This window comes from Chlorocebus sabaeus, chromosome 5 (genome assembly GCF_047675955.1).
Source record: "Chlorocebus sabaeus isolate Y175 chromosome 5, mChlSab1.0.hap1, whole genome shotgun sequence".
Lineage (NCBI taxonomy): Eukaryota > Metazoa > Chordata > Mammalia > Primates > Cercopithecidae > Chlorocebus > Chlorocebus sabaeus.
The window spans coordinates 64,794-87,621 of NC_132908.1; the positions used below are offsets into that span (position 1 = coordinate 64,794).

The 22,828-nt window shown below is 56.4% G+C and overlaps 2 protein-coding genes and 1 long non-coding RNA gene across 9 annotated transcripts in view; 1 reads left to right on the forward strand and 2 right to left on the reverse strand.

The window, feature by feature from the left end:
* Positions 1–105: 105 nt before the first annotated feature.
* On the forward strand, positions 106–7,332 carry MPG (N-methylpurine DNA glycosylase). The gene is made up of 4 exons (XM_007979946.3): positions 106–247; positions 1,394–1,627; positions 4,504–4,708; positions 6,887–7,332. Exons 1-4 carry the CDS (start codon positions 224–226, stop codon positions 7,261–7,263), a joined length of 840 nt encoding a protein of 279 aa, XP_007978137.2. The 5' UTR covers positions 106–223; the 3' UTR covers positions 7,264–7,332.
* On the reverse strand, positions 1,595–2,608 carry LOC119621203 (uncharacterized). Its single transcript, XR_005237786.2, has 2 exons — positions 1,923–2,608; positions 1,595–1,803 (listed from the first exon to the last, which is right to left on the reverse strand). It is a non-coding gene; the product is annotated as an uncharacterized lncRNA (long non-coding RNA).
* The window catches only part of NPRL3 (NPR3 like, GATOR1 complex subunit), a 55,676-nt gene continuing 38,571 nt past the window's right edge, over positions 5,724–22,828 (reverse strand). For 6 of the 7 annotated variants that reach the window (XM_037990091.2, XM_073014950.1, XM_073014955.1 and 3 more), the window contains 7 exons: positions 21,837–21,974; positions 19,493–19,649; positions 14,601–14,707; positions 13,845–13,974; positions 10,588–10,777; positions 9,662–9,854; positions 7,785–8,357 (listed from right to left, as the gene is read on the reverse strand). In XM_037990091.2, coding sequence (XP_037846019.2) covers positions 8,192–8,357; positions 9,662–9,854; positions 10,588–10,777; positions 13,845–13,974; positions 14,601–14,707; positions 19,493–19,649; positions 21,837–21,974 — 1,081 coding nt within the window. In that variant the 3' untranslated portion in view covers positions 7,785–8,191. Of the gene's footprint in view, positions 6,077–7,784; positions 8,358–9,661; positions 9,855–10,587; positions 10,778–13,844; positions 13,975–14,600; positions 14,708–19,492; positions 19,650–21,836; positions 21,975–22,828 lie in introns of those variants that run through there. The other variant, XM_073014949.1, reaches the window with a different exon arrangement.

Below are 22,828 nucleotides of genomic sequence, written 5' to 3' on the forward strand. Positions count from 1 at the left end.
GCTGGGAAGAGGATCCACCTCCGTGTGGTCTGCCCCGCCCCGGGGCCGCAGCCCGTTCCCTCCGCTCACTGCCCCCGCCTTCCCGGCTTCCGTCCCGTTCTGCGCAGGCGCCGCTCCGCCCCGGTACCAGCGGTGCTTCCGGGGTCGGCGGCAGCTGGGGTCGGCGGCGGCTGGTTTCTCTGCCGGGGTCTGAGCCCCACGAAGCCCCGACCCGAGCTGCCGGATGCCTGCGCGCAGCGGGGTCCAGGTGAGCGCGCGCCTCGGCCGCCCCGCGGAACAGACGCGCCCACCCCAAGGCGCAGCAGCGAGCGCGGCCGCCGGAGCGGGAGTACCGGGGACGGGCGTACCGCCCACCGCCCCGAGGGTTGGGGCAGAGCCAGAGCGTAGGCAAGGGCCAAGTTCGGGCCGAAAGCAGGGGCCGCAGCGCCCGGGGGCAGAGCCCACGGCGCGTTGGCAGCGCGGGCCGAGTGCGGAGACGGTCACGTCAGCGTCCTTTCCAGGCCGACTGGCAGTCTCCGTTCGACATGAACGTCAGCACTCCCGTTAAAAATAATGCATCTCTCCCACGCCAGGACTTAGGTGCTGCTGAAGACCAGCCCTCTGGGTGCTGCCAGGCCGACGCGCACCCGCCCCCTATATCTTCCCCCCTCCTTTGCCCCAGGACAGCTGAGGATGTGTGGTCAGGTTCCCCCTACACATGGGGAGGCCACAGGTGGGAGGCTGGGAACCTGCTGGGTCTCAGCAGACCCTCCTAGTCCCTCAGGAGACCTTGCCTTTGCCCCACTTGCTCGTTATCCAACCTGGGTCATGAAGCAGAGGACAGTTAGGGACCCTGAGCACATGCGATGGGGCCAGGCCAGTGGTCACCCCGGTACTCACTCCTCCCTGTGTGTCAGGCCTTGGGGGCCATTCCAAGGATTCTGACACACTGGGATCCCTGCTAAGGCCCTGCCAAGGTCCTGGCTGTGTTTTGAATTCCTGGTAAGGGTTGGATTAAAGGGCAGGGTTCCAGAAACCAGCTCAGACGTTTGCTTGGGACCTGCATGATGAGTGGGAATCAGAGGGCCCCAGCCCTGCTGTCCCAGGCTCCAGCCACCATTGGCTCCCCAGGTCGTGCAGCCTGGGCCCCCACGCTGTGCAGCTCGCACATATGTGGGGCAGAGCAGCCACCCTGCCACCAGCAGCAGCCTCCATCAGATGTAATCATTTCCCGAGGCCTCGAGTGTGTCGGGGTGTTTGTGCCTTATAACTACCCACTGGATGGTCACCCCCGCTTTGCAGATGAAGAAACCGAAGCAGGTGGTCAAATCCAGTCTTTGCACTTCCTGAGCCTGACCTTACCAGACCGCTGTCTTCTATTTGGATGCTTATTTATTTATTTTTCCCATTACAGTTTTCCCGAAGGATGGGGCAAAAAAAGCAGCGACTAGCCAAAGCGGAGCAGCCACACAGCCCGTCTGACACAGCCCAGGCGCCTTGCCCCAAGGAGCCCTGTTTGGGACCACCCACCACCCTGGGCCCATACTGCAGCATCTATTTCTCAAGCCCGAAGGGCCACCTTACCCGACTGGGGTTGGAGTTTTTCGACCAGCCAGCAGTCCCCCTGGCCCGGGCATTTCTGGGACAGGTAATGTGAACATAGCAACGTGGTCTCTCCTAAAGTGCCTGTCACTGCAGTTGTCCCTGAAGCCCTGTCCGCTGCCTGCTGGGCTTGGCCCTCGGTTAGTCCTCCTTGTCCTCGTGCAGTTAGCTGCTTTGCTCACACTGGTCCCTGGATAGCTCCTCTCAGTTGCCTGAGATCATCTGGGAAAAATGTGGAGATTGTCAGTGTTGTTTGCCCAGGGTGCAGCAGGGGTGCCACTGTCTACCCCCCGACTTCTGGCATCTAGGGCAGGAGCACTTGCACTGTTAGCCTTCCTCACCTGGAATCCACCTCATAGTTTTTCCACACATGGGGACTGTGGCTGTGGCCAGTGTTTGGCTGCGTCTTTCCACTGTAGTGGCTCTCACTGCAGTGCTGGCTTCCCAGGGCCCCTGCAGCTCAGTGTAGGTCCAGGATGTGGGCTCTGCCTATCAGACTTGGAGTAAGAAGGAGGGACTGCCCAGGGCCCATTCTGGTGGGGCCTGCGGTGCAGGCTGTCCCCACAAGCAAATGCTCACACAGCCATGGCATCTTGGCTGGATCTGTTGGGAGCACCATCTGGGTGGTGGTCCTTGATGCCAAAGCCCCAGGCCTGCCTTTCTGGTTCTCCAGAGGCTCCAAGGCCTTCTCTTTGTCCTTTAATGAGCCTACTTTTAGGTTATAATCACCAAAAAGAGCCAGAAGAGAAATACCAGTGGCAGGAATTGGGTGCTAAAGAGCAGACCCTAGAATGTGGGCTTGATCTCGTGGAGAACAAACAACATTCTGTCCCCATGTGGATCCTTCTAAAAGCACCTTAAATGGGCGTTTGTGGCCAGGCACGGTGGCTCACGCCGGTAATCCCAGCACTGTGGGAAGCCGAGCTGGGCAGATCACGAGGTCAGGAGATCGAGACCATCCTGGCTAACACAGTGAAACCCTGTCTCTACTAAAAATACAAAACACAATTAGCCAGGTGTGGTGGCAGGTGCCTGTAGTCGCAGCTACTCAGGAGGCTGAAGCAAGAGAATGGTGTGAACCCGGGAGGTGGAGCTTGCAGTGAGCCAAGATCACGCCATTGCACTCCAGCCTGGGCGACAGAGCGAGACTCTGTCTCAAAAAATAAAAATAAAAATTATCTGGGCATGATGGCGGGTGCCTGTAATCCCAGCTACTTGGGAGGCTGAGGCAGGAGAATCGCTTGAACCCAGGAGGCAGAGGTTGCAGTGAGCTGAGGTCACGCCATTGCACTCCAGCCTGGGCGACAGGGCAAGACTCTGTCTCCAAAATAAAAAATAAAATATGATGGGCATTTGTGATACAACAAAACGGTACATGTGGCAGGTGCATCATAGGAGCAGGGCAAGGGCCCAGTGTGGCATCAGGGACCACAATACGTTTGTCTCTATTCAGCATCTTTGGCAGGCCACAGTCATGCCCACTTGAGCTCATTGGTGGACAAGATGATGTCCAGCAGAGAAGAGGGTGTTTTACTGTGTGTCCCTTGGATTAGGGACAGCCCTCTCCATAACCTCCCAGTGGATGCCCTTGCAGACCTCTCAGCCAGGCTTGGGTCATGCACTCATCCCTAAAAGCGTCACTGCAGTGAGTTGCCATGAAATCCCAGGCCACTCTCTGGGCTGAGGAGGGTGTGGTGTCCCCCAGGAGGTCCTGCCAGCAAGGAAGAGGGTGTGTGTGTTGGCAATGGGGGTGGGGTGAGAGGCTCCAGTATCTGCCATTGGTGGAACTGGTATCAGAGTGAAATCCAGATCAGAAATTGGGGATGAAAAAGGAAACAGTGAGAAAAGGGCCTCCTCTCCAGAATGGTAGTTGGGCCCCCACAGTGTGCCCCCATGGAGGCAGAGGAGTGTGCAGCGTGAAGCCCCTGGAGGGGCATTCCCTCTAAGCTCCAGGGAAGATGGAACAGGGCCACCCTTTCTCCCCTGGACGTGGTCTGGCCAAGCCTGGCCTGTTCACTTCTCTCCTCACGGCTCTGGATGCCTAAGGATTTCTGGGCTTCCAGCACAGGCACTGACCCCTTCTTTCCTCCACCCAGTCTCCAGGAAGGCCTCCTGAATGCTCCCCCAGCAAGCATCTGAGCCCCAGTGCCCCTCCTCCCCAGCCCATGAGGCTGACCATGGCCTCTGGCACCACAGGGCTTCCTGGCTGAGGTGAAGGTGGTCTGGCTCTCCAGGTGACGCCTCTGGCCTAAAAACGAGACAGCTGCTGGGGATGTGGCTGGTCCCCAGTGCTCTGCTGTTAACTCGGGCTCCAGGCACTGAGGGCACAACTGTTGGCCGTTATCAAGACCGTGGTCCAGGCGGGGGCACCGTGGGGCAGCTGGGCCTACTGCTCAGAAAGGCCTTAGAGCCGGAGGGTAGGAGCTTAGTATGAGGGTCCCTTGTGGCCACCTCAGCAGCCCAGGTTTAGGGGACTTCACAGGCTCTGGGATTTCCCAGGTAGCTGGTGTGGGGACATCCTTGGGGTCCTGTGCCTTCCGTGATGCCTGGCCTCATCCTAAATGCTATGGTTTTCTCAAGGGTACTTGGGAAGGGAGGAAGCTGGGGAACGGAGGGCCCTGCGGAGAGGACTTGGAGGTTGACCTGCAGGATGAATCCACGACTGCTGGTTCCCAGCCCCGCCCTGGCTGTGGCCTGAGGTGTCTTCGGCCTGCGGTCTGGTGGTCTAGCAGGGCTGGAGGAGACAACTGGTGCCCTCAACAGCCATATTCAGGCTCGGCAGGAGCAAGAGAAGAGGCAGGATGGAGACGGGGCAAGGTCCCTGGCTACCCTGAGCTGGGGAGATGAGGTCCAGGCTGGGCACTGTTAGGGTGAGTGGACCCCCATCCCTTCCTGCCCTGAGCAGAAACTTACTTCGCACAGGTTCTAGTCCGGCGACTTCCTAATGGCACAGAACTCCGAGGCCGCATCGTGGAGACTGAGGCATACCTGGGGCCAGAGGATGAAGCTGCCCACTCAAGGGGTGGCCGGCAGACCCCCCGCAACCGAGGCATGTTCATGAAGCCGGGGACCCTGTACGTGTACATCATTTATGGCATGTACTTCTGCATGAACATCTCCAGCCAGGGTGAGCAGTGCTGGGGCATGGGGGCTTGGCGGTTGAGGGGGCTGGAGGGCTGGCAGAGCCCCGTCAACTAACAGCCAGGGGACCACCAGGAGGACTGAGGTGGGGCAGATATTTGAGCAAGGAAGTGCCATTTCCAGGGCCAGGTCAGGGTTTCAGGAGCTCTGGCTGCATTGACGGGGCAAGGTTGGTTAGAGGAGTAGAAAGGGTTGGTTGGGGCCAGTCGTGGTGGCTCACACCTGTAATCCCAGCACTTTGGGAGGCTAAGGCAGGCAGATCACCTGAGGTCAGGAGTTCAACACCAGCCCGGCCAACATGGTAAAACTCCATCTCTATAAAAAATACAAAAATTACATGGTCATGGTGGTGGGCACCTGTAATCCCAGCTACTAGTGAGGCTGAGGCAGGAAAATCACTTGAACCCAAGAGGTGGAGGTTGTGGTGAGCCGAGATCATGCCACCGCACTCCAGCCTGGGCGACAAGAGCGAAACTCCGTCTCAAAATAAAAAGAAAAGGTTGGTTGAAGTGGAGGCAGAAAGGAGGCCGAGGACACAGGTGTCACCTGCCCTTGATGGAGGCAGCACATGAGGATTACAAGCCAGTTTGAGAAGAGGATGATCGCAGTGCTAAGAAGAGCAGAGTGGTCAGGTTGCCAAGGATGGAGCAGTGGGCATAGCAGCGGGGAGTTAGGGTGGGCAGAGAAGTAGGCGAGGACAGGGAGGTTTGGTAAGAAGAGATCAAAGGGTCGTATTTTTGTCAGGATGTGGGACTTGGATGTGTTGTGTGTGAAGGAGCCAGGGCAGGGGGGTGTGGTGATGAGGGTGGCCAGGCTTTGACTCATTTGCAGGCGGCTCTGTGGGGGCTCAGTGGGACCGTGAGGGGCATGTGTCTTGCACTCACAGGGATGTAGAGGGTCCCGCTCCTTCCTACTGAGGTGGGTCAGGGTGGGCAGCGGGCGCCCCACCTGGTGAGCTGGAAGCAGCGTGGGAATCACAGAATGGACGGGAACTTAAAGGCTTTGCTTGGCCTTGATTTTAGCTTGAAATACTTTGACAACTGGCTGGTAAAGGGTATCTGCTCAGAGGAATGCCGCACTTGCTGGCTTTACTGGAGGGCATGGCTTCGTCCACTAGTGCTCGCCCCTGGCTCCTGATGCAGAGGCTCACATGGCCACAGCCCAAGAGTGGGGACTGGCTTGGCCACCTCTGGTCTAAGCCTCTGACCCCCAGGTGGTTGGGAGGGCCAGGGGTGCACAGGTGAGTCACAGCAGGTGTCTCCAGGGAGCTGCCTTGCTGGAGGGCTAGGGCTCCTCTGGCCAGGGTCCAGGTCATCATTGTCCCCAGCTGGGAATCCAAGGGACCTTTCCAAACCTGCAGGGCAGAGGAAATTCAGATATCTGTGCTTGAGTGAGCCCCTGGGCCCAGGAGCCTTCACTTGCTGTCTCTGCTTCTCAAGTGGCCTGGCCTGGTGAGGGAGGGGCTAGGCTGGAGGAAGGATCCCAAGGGAGGTGAGGGGGGCTTCGCCAGCCTTCTCCAGCCCTGCCTGTGCAGGGTGTGGCAGTCAGTCTTTCCACTGAGTCACTGCATGGGCTCTCCCAACATCCGGTGCACACTGACAGCTGCTCTAAGCCAACCCCTAGCCCCCACCACTTGACCAACACAAATGCTGAGTGGGTGAGGCAGAAGGGGAGCGCTGGGGCCTGGCTAGGCCCAAGGTTTCCTGCTTCCTGGCAGAATGATCGCAGCCGAGGACTGGCTCTCTGGAGCTTCCTTTGCTGGCCTCATAGCTGCTGCCAATCACAAGACCAGGGGAAGCCAGGTAGAAAGGAGCTGGTATCCGGAATTCGTCATGTGTTTTTAACAGTCTGGCTTTGTGAGGGCGGCCACAGTGGTGGAGGCACTGCCTGGTGGTGGCAGCCAGAGGTGCCCACAGGAGGCACACCTCATGGTGCAGGCATGGAGGATGGCAAGGTAGGCAGAGGGGTCTGGACACAGTGAGGTGCAGCCCCCTCCCACCAGATAAGACCCAGTAGACGGTGCAGGTGCATAGAGCAGGTCCCTGGCCCAGGCAGGAAGGCAGCTGCACCCTCCCTGTAGCACGGGATGTCTGGATGTGCACTAGGGCAGAGAGGACAGGAGCCTAGGGAGGCTCCACTTCCAAATCGTCCATCCATCCCACAGGGGACGGGGCTTGCGTCTTGCTGCGAGCACTGGAGCCCCTAGAAGGTCTGGAGACCATGCGTCAGCTTCGCAGCACCCTCCGGAAAGGCACCGCCAGCCGTGTCCTCAAGGACCGTGAGCTCTGCAGTGGCCCCTCCAAGCTGTGCCAGGCCCTGGCCATCAACAAGAGCTTTGACCAGAGGGACCTGGCACAGGATGAAGCTATATGGCTGGAGCATGGTCCCTTGGAGCCCAGTGAGCCAGCTGTAGTGACAGCAGCCCGGGTGGGCATTGGCTATGCAGGGGAGTGGGCCCGGAAACCCCTCCGCTTCTATGTCCGGGGCAGCCCCTGGGTCAGTGTGGTCGACAGAGTGGCTGAGCAGGACACACAGGCCTAAGCAAAGGGCCTGCCCAGACAATATCTTTTAACTGTTTAAAAAACAAATAAATGTTTTATTTCTAGAAAACTGCGCTTTAGCCAGAGCTCTTCTAGGTGATCAGCATGTGTCTGGAGCCAGCTCTTCCTCCAGGACACGAGGGCTGGGGGCCCTGAGTATGTAGTGCCAGACCCATTGTGGATGCTGGGGAGAATCATCAGTGTGGGAGCAGAGAGCCCCCGAGGGTGGAGTCCTGCACAGTGGGCCATGCCTCCACCAGCAAGATGTGCACAGGTGACAGGGCTGCTCCAGCCTAGCAGGGGAGCTCAGGCCCTCGCGCCCCAGATGGTCAGGACCAGGTCACAGCTTGGCTATGAGCCTGTTTGTGGCTTCCATGGACTGTGGTGAGGGCTGGGCCAGGAAAGGCTCATGGCAGCCTGGAAGGAAGAAGTGCATGGCAGACAGAGGTGGTGCTAGGGACAGGGCCACAGGGCACTTCACAAATGGAAGGCTGTCGGAGAGACAGGAACAGGCCACACAAGTGTTTCAGCACATTCTTCAGGGTGGCCACAGAGGGGGGTTCCAGGGAGCAGGTGTAGGGACAAAAGGAGGGTCTGAGAAACGCACAGCCCACATGGGCCTAGAAGGATGCAGCCCTCACCCAGAGACAGGAGTTCTGGCAGGCCCGCTCCAGCGTGGAGACGCCTACACATGCGGCGAGGACTGGAGGGAAGCATAGGAAAGCGGAGGGCAGCGGCCTCACAGCTGAACCACCAGGGGCCAGTACAGCGGGGCTCTGCAGGCTTCACTGGGCCATGGCTGGCAGGCATCCACCCAGTGCCAGGCCTCAGGGCTAAGAGGGCTCAGCCTCAGCAGGGAGGAAGCCCTGGGTGGGAAGACGCGAGCGCCCACCTGCACACCCCGGCAGCCTTCCGCCCTCCGCCTGGGTTCAGGGAAGCAGAGCCTGGAAGACGGCAATCACGGGGTCCTCGTGGGTGGTCACCACCAGCACGCTGCGGAACTTGTCAAACAGCATGAGCAGCTGGGAGCGCCGAGTGTTCTCGTTGTACATAATCTCCTCCAGGTGGTGGCGGCCTCGGAAGTAGTGAAGGAGCCTGGAAGGGATGGGTGGGCGTGAGCCCAACCTGATGCCAGCCCCCAAAGGCCTCTGCTGAATAGCTACTGTTGGGAATCAACTCTGAGCTGCCCAAAGGCCTGAGCAGAGCTGGCAGTGAAGGCCAGGGAGGCAGCCACAGACCCCCAACAAGGGCAGGCAGGCCTCCAGGACCGCACGCCCACCATGGTCCTGCTGACCAGCAGGTAGGCAAAGTGGGTCCAGGAAGATAGACAGCTGTTCACACCCATAGTTGCCCCAGCCTGTGTCCTGATGTTGGGATCAGGGGTCTGCTGGTGGCTTCTTTTTCATGCTATGGTGAGTCCCACATAGCTCTGGAGCCAAAAGGTCACAGCTTTTTTATTCCCCCCCCGCCCCCCGAGAAATGGAGTCTCACTGTCACCCAGGCTGGAATGCGGTGGCTCGATCTCGGCTCACTGCAACCTCCACCTCCCAGATTCAAGCGATTCTCCTGCCTTAGCTTCCCAAGTAAGCTGGGACTACAGGAGTGTGCTACCATGCCTGCCTAATTTTTGTATTTTTTAGTAGAGACAGGGTTTCACTATATTTTGGCCAGGCTGGTCTCGGACTCCTGACCTCTGGTGATCCACCCACCTTGGCCTCCCAAAGTGCTGGGATTACAAGTGTGAGCCACTGTGCCTGGCCTGCTTTTTTTTTTTTTTTTTTTTTTAATGTCACCATCATTTGGAAAGTCACTGCTTTAGGGTGGTTTCTGCAACTGAGGCTGGCACAGAGGATGCTAGGATGCAGGTGAGACCTGGACCAGCTGCTCAGAAGCATTGCAAGTGGTTCTCTCAAGGGCCTGGAATGTGGTTCTTAACAGGGAACTCAGTCCCTGACAACCTGACCACTCCCGGAAAAGTGTGCCACTACACTATCCCCCACATCGGGGGGGCTGACAGAGACCACTGAGCCACACCACCTATAACGTGGGGGATCCTGGGTGCCCCCCGGGGCTTCGAGTCCTGGGCAAACCCCTGCCAAGTCTCCTGAGGGTGAGGACTTGGCACTGCCTCTCAAGGGACAAGAAATATCTAAGAAGTAGTAGAGAGCGAAGAGGCCCAAAAACAGGCACGCCAGGCCCACAGCCCGGGGTCTTGGTGACAAGCTGCATCCCCACGCCTGGGCAGTGGCACCTGCCCCTACACACCTGATTGCAGAGGCTCCATCTCGAACAGGGCCCCATTTGTTCTCAGTGGATTTGGTCCTGTTGCGTACGTCCCTATCCACTTTCTGCCCTGACCCTGCAACTGGCCCCAGTCCCAACGGTCAACCTGCACCCACCTGGCAAACATGCGGAGGTCCTCAGGGTTCTGGGCTGCGGGTACACTGAGGATGGCTGCGCGTTCATGCTCTGACAGGCTGGCCAGCAGGTTTTCCGTCATCCTCTGGTTCAGTGGTGAGTCCCCGCTGGGAAGCAGCTCTGCGCTGGAGTTGTCCATGCTGGGGCTGGTGAGGGTCATGTCATCACTGCTGGCTGTGGGGGCCATGGGTCAGGGTGACCAAGTGAAATTCCAGGACACCCAGGGGAACAGCGAGGGCAGAGCCAGCAGCCAGCCTCCAGTGACACCCCTAACTCCCACAAGGGCCCTATCTGGTGCCCCAGCTGCAACATCTGCCTGCAAGCATCCGCGGCTGCCCCACCTCCTGGGTGTGACACACCCCCCTCATATGGCTGACTTGGGAAATGGGTAGCCTCCCCTCTGGGGGCACCCTCAAGGGACCTGAACAGAGGTGCAATGTGTGCCCCACAAACACCCCAAGGTGGGCCTGGGCATCTTGCCCCTCACCCAGGATGGAGGACAAAGCACCTGGGACCTGGCAACAGGCTGCCGCCCTTGAGCCACACTAGCCATGACAGCTCTTCTGGGGCACAGAGGTGTCAGCTGTCCGGGTAGTGCTGAGAGATCCTGCTCTGATCCCAGGCTGGGGCAGAGATTCCGGCACTGATTTGGTGGGCTGGGAGCTGCTCCTGACTCTAGCAAGCCTGCTGAAGAGCCTGGAGGCAGAGCTGCCACCTCAGAGTCACGGTGGTGCTAGGAGACAGGAGAGGTGTCTCCACGGGGGACACAAGGCGCATGCCTGTGAGTGTGTGCGCGCAGCCATGTGGAGGCCCCTCAACACTCACAGCAGGGCCCATGTTGAGCCTCCTGGGCACCACCCCCAACCATCTCCCCTGACTACCACGGTGATGCCCGGGGGGGCCCTACTTGGGGAGCCAAAGCTGAGGGCGTTGGGCGTGCTGAGGCTGCGACCGCCGACCCGGGCAGTGAAGGGGACGTCGTCCTCTCGCGGGCGGGGCTCCTCCTCGCTGGGTGAGGCCATCAGGCAGACATAGGTGTGCAGCTGGATGAGAAGCCGGCGCTGCAGCATCCACACCACCATCTGGATAAGCTGGGTCTGCGGGTGGCAGCAGGTGAGGCTGGTCCCCCTCCCCACTCCAACCTCTTCCTGGGGGATCAGGGACCCATGGCCCTAGACATGGCCACAGCACACTCCCTGTGCTGACTCACAGGCAGAAAGACCCTCTTCTCAGAAAGGGAGCCCCCAGCTGCCAGCCAGCTCTGCAAGGCCAGCTCACCCTCCTGGGAAGGGAGAGGGGCCAGGGGACATCTGGATCACACCTGCATGGGCTCCCACCACACACCTGGGCCGCCCAGCCTCTGGCTGAGGAGCAGGACCTGAGATGTGGAGGCCCCCTGTGACCGCTGCTCTGAGCAAATCCCCCACACTGTGCTGCTGCAGCTGCCCCTGTGCCTCCTCTCTCCTTCAGCCCACTGGCCCTGTAGTTTGTCCCAGCCAGCCAGTCCACCTCCAGACAAGCCCAGACACTGTTTAGAAAGAGGCTGTGGGCAGGCACCCTGAGAGCAGAAAGTCCTCTCCTTGGATCTATCTGAAAGTCCACCCTGAGCACAAGGGTGGATCCACAAGAAAGCTGAAGCCAGTGACCCTGGGCTTGGGGGTGGAGCACTCCCCTCCCCCTCCCCACCGTGAGAAGGCAAGTCCTGGCCAGGCTGTCCAGTGTCTCTGGGTTAGCAGGTGGGGCTGGCAGTGAGGAGAAGTGAGGAGCCTTGTGCCAGGTAGAGTCCAGTCCCCGTGAGAAAGCACTGCCCAGACACAGGCATTGAGCAGCGAGGAGTGTGAGACAGGATCAGTGTCCTCAGATACACATCTGTCTCCTCATCTCTGGGAGGGTCGACAAGGAGCTGCTGGCCAGTGTTACCTCCTGGGAGGGGGCTGGGGAACTGGGGATGGGAATGGTGGATATACGCCAGGTAAGTAAGAAGATGACCTGGTCAAATGGACTGCAAAATATCCAGACTTAACGCGAAATTAAGAAATAAAACAGATGGGGCTGGGCGTGGTGGCTCACGCTTGTAATCCCAGCACTTTGGGAGGCCGAGGCGGGTGGATCACTTGAGCTCAGGGGTTCGAGACCAGCCTTGCCAACATGGTGAAACCCCATCTCTACTAAAAATATAAAAATTAGCTGGGCATGGTGGTACATGCCTGTAATCCCAGCTACTTGGGAGGCTGAGGCAGGAGAATCACTTGAACCCGGTAGGCGGAGGTTGCAGTGAGCCAAGATCATGCCACCGCATTTCAGCCTGGACAACAGAGCAAGTTTGTTTGTTTCTTTTTTTTTTTTTTTAAATACTTTACTTATTTATTTATTTATTTTTTGAGATAGAGTTTCGCTCTTTTTACCCAGGCTTGAGTGCAATGGTGCGATCTCAGCTCACCACAACCTCTGCCTCCCGGGTTCAAGCAATTTCACAGGCATGTGCCACCATGCCTGGTTAATTTTTGTATTTTTAGTAGAGACAGGGTTTCTCCACGTTGGTCAGGCTGGTCTCGAACCCCTGAGCTCAAGTGATCCACCCGCCTCGGCCTCCCAAAGTGCTGGGATTACAGGTGTGAGCCACCACGCCCGGCCAACAGAGCAAGTTTCTATATCAAAACAATAAAAAAAAGCTGTGCATGGTGCCTCACACCTATAATCCCAGCACTTTGAGAAGATGAGGTGGGTGGATCACCTGAGGTCGGGAGTTCGAGACCACCCTGGTCAACGTGGTGAAACCCTGTCTCTACTAAAAATACAAAAAATTAGCCAGGCGTGGTGACAGGCATCTGTAATCCCAGCTACTTGGGAGGCTGAGGCAGGAGATTGCTTGAACCCGGGAGGCAATGGTTGCAGTAAGCCGAGATCATGCCATTGCACTCCAGCCTGGAGTGCAATCAAAAATAAATAAAATCAATGAACAAAAAATAAAACTGAGGGGCTTTCCGGCACTGGAGCCCAGGCAGAACCTGGCTCCATCTAGGCCCTTGACAAGGCCTGGAGCAACCACTCAGTCATGGCCTGGAAAAGCCACCCCGTCATCTAGACCACAGGAGGCCTCTGGGATGGAAGCACCAGCAGCTCCTCCCTAAGCACTGGCCCAAGAGAAGGGGTGCAAAGAGTGCCTCTTATTCAGCTGATACAACCTGGCTCAGCTCCCAGAAACCAAGGGCTCTATGAAAGACCGCACTAAGAACTCTGTCAGGTTTGGCATCTAAAGGAGCTGAAAAACCAGAATTTTATTCTCATTCACAATTTGAGAACGGAAAGGGTTTGACTTTAAGGACTGCTTTTGCCTAATAGATCTGGCACTTACTCAAATACTTTTGGAGACAAAGACGTGAGAACACCCAGTTCGTCTGTCTCCAACATTCTGTCCTATCTGGCCCTGCTCTGAGTCTCTGCCCAGAACTCAGTGGAGGGGAGGATGGCAAAGCCACCTCAGCACGAGGCTGTGACACCTGCAGCCCACAGGGGAAGCCACTGGCCCTGCTACAGATAGCGGTGCCCCAGTCCATCCCACAGATCTGCAGGAGGCCTCCTATCCCCCAGCCACTCCTAGCTCTCAGCCTGCCTGCCCATTGCCCTGACCCAGGCCCACTAGGGTCTTCTCTAGGCTCTCTTGGATGAGGAGATTCTGGGGACCAGTGACCCCAGAACTCATACCCACAGACCCTGTGGCCACCTGAGCCATGGCAGGGAGTGAAGGCAGAAGCAAAACTCTCAGAGGGTCAGGCCCCGGCCCAGTGAGAACAAAGCTGCCTTTGCACCCTCATCTGTAGGCAGTCCCCAGTCCCAAAGGGGTACAAGGCAGGTCTGTAGGGCCAGAAAAGGTAAGCACTCTCCTGCCAAGCTTAATTCAGTTCTAACCCTAAAAACTGCCTGCCACAGCCAGGGTGGGCTCTATGGGGAGGGGACAACTGCCCAAGTGTTGGGTCACTGGCCAAGCATCTGCAGCTGACTTTTGGGCCCTGCTGAGCACACAGCACTTGCATGGCAAGCCCCCAAAACCAAGGAGAAGCAGCTGGCAGTGGTAAGGGCTCAGACCAGAACCAACAGCCAGGCAGGTAGTGCCTATCCACTACGCACCTGCCACTCCAGGCTCCTTGAGCTTCTGTGACTCACCTCCTGCACAGCGGGGGCCAGGGGATTCCTAAATTCTGATAAGGAGACCGGCAAGGAGAACTTGGCAAGGACGGACGGCAGGTCATGAGATGGGAACTGATGGGAGAACTGCTCGGCTAGCGGGGAGTACCTGGAGGCAGACGAGCATGCCAGTGAGTGCAGCAGAACCCCCACCGTGTTCTCAGACCCCCCACTGTGTTCTCAACACTGGCCTCAGTAGGCAGCAGAGAAGCAAAGTGTGGCAGGTGGGCCAGGACGGTGCGATGGGGGCAGAACGGTATGAGGCCAGGCAGGCCTCCAGGTGGACAGAACCTGGGCACTTCCCCTTGAGCAGGAGCAGGAGCCGTGGGCACAGTTCACCCTGCATCTCACCTCTGATCCCTCAAGGTGGATTAGGAGAGCCAGCCTGGAGGAGGGGGCCCGGCATAGGGGGGATACAGGAGAGTCACACGGCACAGAGCCAGACCAGAACTGGGACCTGGGCACGCTGGTGGCCAGGAGTTAGGCTGAAGTGAGAGCCTGGCCTTGGGGCTTCCACAGCCTTTGGTGCCTGGCCAACACAGAGAACAGCATCTGGAGGGCCCTGCCGGCCTCACCCCTTCCCACTCAGGGCTCCAGGCTCTGGCAGCCAGCAGCACTCACAGACACACGCTGGCATTGGGAGACCCAGCAGCACTCACAGACACACGCTGGCATTGGGAGACCCAGCAGCACTCACAGACACACGCTGGCATTGGGAGACCCAGCAGCACTCACAGACACACGCTGGCATTGGGAGACAGCATGTAGACGTTGTTCTCACACAGCGGGTAGATGACGATGGCCTTGCCCCAGTACACCAGATGAGCTGCAAGCTGGAAAACCTGCAGGCAGAGGGGAAGCTGCAAGGACCATGCCTGAGGCTGGCCCACTGGGAGCTGTCAGAAGCTCTCAGCATGGGTGGCCATGGCCTACCAGCCCGGAGAAGCTGGTCCCAGGCTCGTGCAGAACACACCTGGTGGCTATGGCCCGAGACTTCCTCCCCAATGTGGAACAGCACCTTCCCAACCTCTCGCTAGGATGTGGGGCACAGCCAGCACACAGCACACGACACTTTCTGTGAGAAATGGCTTTTTTTTTTTTTTTTTTTTTTTGAGACAGTCTTGCTCTGTCATCCAGGCTGGAGTGCAGTGGTGCAATCTCAGCTCACTGCAACCTCTGCCTCCCAGGTTCAAGTGATTCTCCTGCCTCAGCCTCCCGAGTAGCTGACATTACAGGCACATGCCACCACGCCCAGCTAAGTTTTGTATTTTTAGTAGAGACAGGGTTTCACCATGTTGGCCAGGTTGGTCTCGATTTCCTGACCTCGTGATCCACCCGCCTCAGCCTCCCAAAGTGTGGGATTACAGGCGTGAGACACTGTACCTGGCCACAATGGCCTTTTTATCACTGCTCCCTGTGCTGTTTGGTGCCACTGTTTTCCCATCCTGTACTGTCTTGACTCCCACTGAAGAATGGTGGTCTGAGGCCACAAGCATGGGAATGTCTGGGGTGCTGGGAACACAGGGTTGGCCCAGCTGGGCAGGGGTCTTAGCTGGATGTACTGGCAGGGCACAGCCCTCTCATACCCCCTAAAACTCAGGCATGTCCTTGCCCCAATGATGGGTGTGGAGTCACTCAGCATGCCACTCCTACATACCCAAAGGCCCCAGGTCTGCCCCATGTGCCTTGACTTCCACAGAGACCCCCTCCCAGCTTTGCTCTTGTGGACCCTTGAACAGCAGGAAACACAAACACACCCAAAACCCCTTCCAGAGGAAACTTCAGGCCTGAGGTCTGAGAGCACAGCACCACAGCACTTCATGAAAAGGTGTGTGCAATCCTAAGCACTTGCACTTCTGCCTCTGCATCACCCCAAGACACCACTCCACCCTCCTGGCCAGTAGGCCTCTGTGGGGATGAGTCACCCCTGCCTGGACTCAGTGCTGCCCGCTGCTAAGGACACTTATACCTCAGCTCAGAAAACAGGGCCTCCAGACTGAGTGCAGTGGCTCATGCCTGTAGTCCTAGCATTTTGGGAGGGCAAGGCAGGAGGATCACCTGAACCTCAGAGTTCGAGACCAGCCTGGGCGATATAGTGAGACCCTCATCTCTACCAAAAATTTTTATTTAATTAGCCGTGCACTGTGGCACATGCCTGTAGTCCCAGCTACTCGGAGGCTGAGACAGGAGGATTGCTTGAACCTGGAAGGTGGGGGTTGCAGTAAGCCGAGATTGTGCGAGTGGTGCCTCCAATGGCACTGCTAACCCCAACATGGCAGGTTTCAGTTCCATCACCACCCTGTTGCCTCACCCCACGTGCCACTGGCATGTGCTCTCTCCAAAAGACACACCCACTTTCCCCCAGCTCTGCTCAGCATAGTGGTCTCCACCTCCTGCCTCTCCCTGCAGTAGCCTCTCCAAGATGCTGTCCATTCTGGAAATCGAAAGTCCAAAATCGGTACTTCAGGGCCAGCATAAGGTGCCAGCAGGACCAGGCTCCCTCTGGAAGCTCCAGAGAGAATTCGTCCTGCCTCTTCAACTGCCAGTGTCTCTTGGCTTGCGGCCACATCACTCCACTCTGCCTCTGTGGTCACGTCGCTGCCTCTTCAGTCAGAGCTTCCTCTGCCTCCCTCTGATAAGGGCCTTAGTGATTACATTTAGGGCTTAACAGGATGATCTTCCCATCTCAAGATCTTTAACTTAGTAATATCTCCAAAGTGCCACATGAGTTCACATTCATAGATTTTGGGGATTAGGATGTGTATGTCTCTGGGAGCCGTTATTCAGTCATCACAACGAATGTACAGCACGATCCTAATTTTCATAATACAAAATAAAATGTTTGTATATACACACACACACACACAGATAAAAAACCTGGAGGGATCTAGGTTACCTGTGGGATATGGGACTGTGGGACCTTTTTGTGTCTATAATTTGTGTAGTGTTTGAAGTCTTATAACATTAATTTTATCATGACAAACCCAAAATTTACTTGTAGATTCTCTCTGGATTGATGTAAACATGAATTATTTTATTTTATTTTATTTTATTTTTTGGGACTGGGTCTTGCTCTTTTGCCCAGACTGGAGTGTGTGCAATCACAACTCACTGCAGCCTCGAACGCCAGGGCTCAAGTGATCCTCCCACCTCAGCCTCCTGAGTAGCTGGGACCACAGGCACACACCACCATGCCCAGCTAATTATTTAATTTTCTGTAAAGACAGGGTCTTCCTATGTTGTCCAGGCTGGTCGTGACCTCCTGGGTTTAGGCAGTCCTCCTGCCTCATCCTCCCAAAGTGCTGGGATTACAGACATGAGCCACATAAGGGACTTTAAACTACCTGGTGACATTCGCACCTGAGGCAGATGCTCCCCAGGGGACTATCTCAAGGAAACAGAGTGACCCGTCAGGGATGGCCCAGGGGCTTGTGCACTGCCACACCAGCAGCAAAGCTCTGCTGACCTGCAGCAGGGACAGCAGGGAAGGGTTACAGACACAGGAAAACAATGACAGCCTTCCCTCTCCCCAGTCAAGGCCACGGCAGGGAAGTGAAGGGGACATCAAAGGGAGACCAAAGCTTTGTCCAAGGAGACTGACAGCAAGGGTGAGAGGCACAGTGTCCACACAAACTCCTGCCAGACAACCTCAGAAGAGGACATCAAAGCTTTGTCCAAGGAGACTCTGATACAAGGATGAGAGGCACAGTGTCCAGCACAAACTCCTGCCAGACAGCCTCAGGAAAGCCAGGCCCAGCTCCTTTCAAAAGCTCAACACAGGACCTGTGAACAGCCACACGCATTTACCATGTGGCTGGTGCTCATCAGGACACGGGGGTCACTGACTCCCTCACTCTGCAGGGTTGTATGGAGCAGTGAGTTCTTGTAAAATTCTGTGTCTCCTGGATGCTATGAAGGTGGGCAGGACATGGTCTTTACTGGGTCCTGTCCAGCCCACAAAGTCGAAAGGCACAGCTGGGCATGGTGCCTCATGCCTATTAATCCCAGCACTTTAGGAGGCCAAGGTGTTATGATCACTTGAGCCCAGGAGTTTGATGTCAGCCAGGGCAACCTAGGGAGACCCCATCTCCACCAAAAAAAAAAAAGGCCAGGGGCACACCTGTAGTCTCAGCTACTTGGGAGGATGCTGGAGCCTGGGTGAACCATGATGGCACCACTGCATGCCAGCCTGGGAGACAGAGCAAGAACCTGTCTCAGAAAAGAAAATAAAAATACAAGGGCACAATGTGGTAAAAGGTCTCACAGAGGATAGATAAAGGGTCCCTGAGATACAGAGGCGGGAGAGACTTACTCTCAAAGACAGAATCCAAAAAGGCTGCTTTTGGGGAAAAGTGGCCTGAGAGTCAGGCCTTGCTGGACAAGTTCCCCTAATGTGCTAAGAAGCAAAGGCCTGCTTCACAGGCCAAAACAGCATGGAAGCTCAGCCAGAGGGACCCAGGCGGGCCCACCTCATGCCTGGGTTCCTTGGCAGCCTCTGCTGCCCCCCGGTGGCCATACCGTGCACACCACCACCAGACAAGGGCGCCACCCACAGGCACCACCGGCTCCGCCCTTAGGCAACACTTCAATGGTCCCGTGGCTCTGGGCCACTCCACATGACTAGCAGCCACAGATGATCCCATGGCCTGTTGGCCACCCCATCAGCAGCCCCTGCTTCTGATTTCTCCCTGTGCTTTTTTTTTTTTTTGGAAACACAGTCACCCAGGCTGGAGTGCAGTGGCACGATCTCAGCTCACTGCAACCTCTGCCTCCCAGGCCCAAGTGATCCTCCCACCTCATACCCCCAAGTAGCTGGGACTACAGGTGCATGCCACCATGCCCAGCTATTTTTCTTTCTTTCTTTTTTTCTGTATTTCCTGTAGAGATGGGGTATTGCCATGTTTCTGAGGCCAGTCTCAAAGTCCTTGGCTCAAGCGCTCCGCCTGCCTCGGCCTCCTGAAGGGCTGGGATGACAGGCATGAGCCACCGTGCCCAGCCTTCCCTGTGCTTTTCCTCCCACACTTCACCCACACTCCAACCAGATCTGCAGACATGGCTGAGGGGCCCTCCATCTAATCAGAAAGGGCAGCCCTTTGCATGGACAGGCCCATAAGCATGTGGCTCAGCAAAGTGGCATCTTGTACAGAGTACACAGGCCAACACGTGTGCACACACAGGGGGTAAGGCCACCAGGTTAGGTCTTTGTTCTGCATATGGGAGGGCCCTGCATCCAAGCTTCCTGCCCTCAGTTCCCATATGCTTATTAATCACCACTGTGAGGCCCCCAGGACCCTGCCCACTCCTGCCCTGCCCACCCACTAGCTCTGGTATCTCGACCTCCAATACTGGGAGCACCCCAGTCCTTTCTCTCACAGACTTGTCTTACCTCTCTGAGACAGAAGAACAGGTCAGTCCCATGGCTCATTCACAAAGCCAGCCCCGAACCCAGGTCTGACTCAGATGCCAAAACCTCCAGCCATCCCAGGGACTGGCCCCACCCCATGGTGGGCTGTGCCACAGCTCTCAGCTGGACAGAGCCCCTATGGATGTAGTATGGCAGATGGCCTGCCTTTCCTGATGCCCCAGCACCTGCCACATGCCACCCATCCAGGCCCCCAGAGCTATACCTGCAGCAAGGCCAGGTCCGCATCCTGAGCTAGCTGCTGCAGGTTCTTCACAGCAGATGTGGTCTTGATCACCCGCACTAGGGCAGGGGAGCAGTCGATAGGAAGTTCACCCAGCAAGGACTTCTCATCACTGAGCAGCAGCAGGGCGTGGTAGGGGCTGCAAAACAATCGCCTGTTACGGAACACACGAAGTACAGGAACCTGCACCACGTATGCACCAGGTATGCACCAGGTATGGGACACAAACGTGCAGCTGGAGCCTCCCAGCCCTCAACTGCGGAGAGAAGGGCCAAGAGTGGGATCTGAGAAAAGGTCAGTGGTCTGTTTAGAGGCCTTCACAAAGTCTGCCAAGGATTGGCTCATGTCTGTAATCCCGGCACTTTGGGGAGGCCAAGACAGGCAGTCACGTGAGGTCAGGAGTTTGAGACCAACCTGGCCAACATGGTGAAACCCCATCTCTACTAAAAATACAAAAATTATCCGGGTGTGGTTGCACCCACCTGGGGTCCCAGCTACTCAGGAGGCTGAGGCAGGAGAATCGCTTGAGCCTGGGAGGCGGAGGTTGCAGTGAGCCGAGATTGCGCCATTGCACTCCAGCCTGGCGAGAGCGAGACTCTGTCTCAAAAACAACAAAAACAAAAACCTGCAAGGATTATGTCACCCTCAGAAAAAAAACACATGACAAAAGTGGGGAAGGTTTGAAGACTGGACTCCATATCCCACCGCAGAGACGCCCAGCAAACATTTGTTGATTGAAGAAATGAATGAATCTTTCCTAAGGAAATTGTCCCAAATATGAAAAAAGCAAAATCCCCTTCACAGACAGAGAACAGAAGTACGTTAAAATATGCTTAGCTAAGACTGAAAGGAAAGAGCACGAACTGGGGAGGGTGGAACTAGGCAGCGCTTTGCTTTCTGTCATTTCCAAATTTCAGCAATGTACACAGATATATATATATATTTTTTTTTCTGAGACGGAATCTGGCTCTGTTGCCCAGGCTGGAGCGCAGTGGCCAGATCTCAGCTCACTGCAAGCCCCGCCTCCCGGGTTCACGCCATTCTCCTGCCTCAGCCTCCCGAGTAGCTGGGACTACAGGCGCCCGCCACCTCGCCCGGCTAATTTTTTTTTGTATTTTACTAGAGACGGGGTTTCACCGTGTTAGCCAGGATAGTCTCCATCTCCTGACCTCGTGATCCGCCCGTCTCGGCCTCCCAAAGTGCTGGGATTACAGGCTTGAGTCACCGCGCCCGGCCAATATATTTTTTTAATTAAATAATGTTCAAGGAACTGGGGGACTTGGGAGCGGGTGGTGCCAGAAGACTGGGCTCAGTTCTTTCCTTGCAGAAAATCAATTAAATTGCCAGGGCGCAGAGGCTCACGCCTGTAATCTCAGCACTCTGGCAGGCCAAGGTGGGTGGATCATGAGGTCAGGAGTTCAAGACCAGCCTGGCCAACATGGTGAAACCCCATCTCTACCAAAAATACAAAAATTAGCCAGGTGTGGTGGTGTGCACCCATAATCCCAGCTACTAAGGAGGCTGAGGCAGGAGAATCACTTCAACCTGGGAGACAGAGGCTGCAGTGAATGGAGATTGTGCCACTGCACTCGAACCCAGAACAAGACTCCGTCTCAAAAAAAAAAAAAAAAAAAGAAAGAAAGAAAAAACAAAGTCAATTAAATTAAGAAAGTATACTTTGGGAGGCCGAGATGGACATATCACCTGAGGTCAGGAGTTCGAGACCAGCCTGGCCAACATGGTGAAACCCTGTCTCTACTAAAAATACCAAAAAAATTAGCCGGGCATGGCAGTGGGCGCCTGTAATCCCAGCTACTTGGGAGGCTGAGGCAGGAGAAACGCTTGAACCCAGGAGGCAGAGGTAGTGGTGAGCCGAGATCGAGCCACTACACTCCAGCCTGGGCGATAAGAGCAAAACTCTGTCTTTCTCTCTCTTACACACACACAAAGAAAAAGAAAGTAACTGAGATCCCACGAGTGCTGACTGAAATGCAAAAGACTGGGGTGGGGACAACACCATGAAGCTGAAGTCCCTCAGCCCTCCAGCCTCCCCCAGGACACTCACCCCCACATCCAGGCTGCCCTGCCCAGGCCTAAGGTGGTGCCAGGAGGGCCCAGGGGAAACCTGGGATTGGTCATTTCTGGACACAACTGGATACAAAACTATGTGTTTTAACGTCTATAAACAGCAGAGCCCCACCTGCCAGCTTCCGCAGAGGGACGAAGAAAAGAGAATTTTTGGAACAAAGTTAACTGGTAAAATCTCAGGCAGAAGCTAAAGGAAAGGGCCCTGGCAGGGAGTGAGCACGTGGGGCTGGGCACTTACCGGATGGCTTTCAGGCTCCGTTCGATGGCCTCCGGGGGGATCAGGCTAGAGGCCGCATAGTGGATCTTGTGGGGCAGGCAGAAGCTCACCTCCAGCCAGCTGTTGATGTGAAGCCGAACCACACCCGACGTGCACAGGCTGCAGAGAGTGGGCGCTGTTACCCCTTCACACAAACTTTCCAACCATGCACACAGATCAGAAAACACCCTGCTCAATGGTGCTGATTCCCCTGCTGTTGAGAGGAAACTGCATGTGGAGACCTGGGCAGGAGCGCATCTCTTAAGATCACATTATGTTTAAGAAAAGAAAATAAGGGGGCCGGGCGCAGTGGCTCACACCTGTAATCCCAGCACTTTGGGAGGCCGAGGTGGGTGGATCATGAGGTCAGCAGTTCGAGACCAGCCTGGCCAACATGGTGAAACCCTGTCTCTACTAAAAATACAAAAATTAGCCAGGCGTGGTGGCACACACCTGTAGTCCCAGCTACTTGGGAGGCTGAGGCAGGGGAATCGCTTGAACCTAGGAGGCAGAGGTTGCAGTGAGCTGAGATCATGCCACTGCACTCCAACCTGAGCAACAAGGCAAGACTGTCTCAAAAAAAAAAAAAAAAAAAAGAAAGAAGAAACATATTTCTGGCTAGTCCTGGAATCTGTAGTCCAACCAGACTGCCAGGGCTTGAGAGAAGCTGTAGCCCTGTCCTGGAGACTGAGTGCACTAGAGGCACTCTAACTCAGGCCCCTGCCCGTCCAGACCCCTGACAGACACCCAACACCCAGAGTAAAACCTCCCTGTGAATGGGCCTGCCCTGTACACCTTATGAAGACCCAGTCACAGGTGCACGTCCAGGCAGAGCAGTGGTTGTCTCAGAGGGAGAAGAGGGCAGGCAAGGAGTGCCAAGTCCCCCCAGAGTGTTCCAGTGGTGAGAAGCACACAGTGCCCACCTCCCTGCACTCTGCAGATGCCCACAGCACCCCAGTTGCAGTGCATGTGGA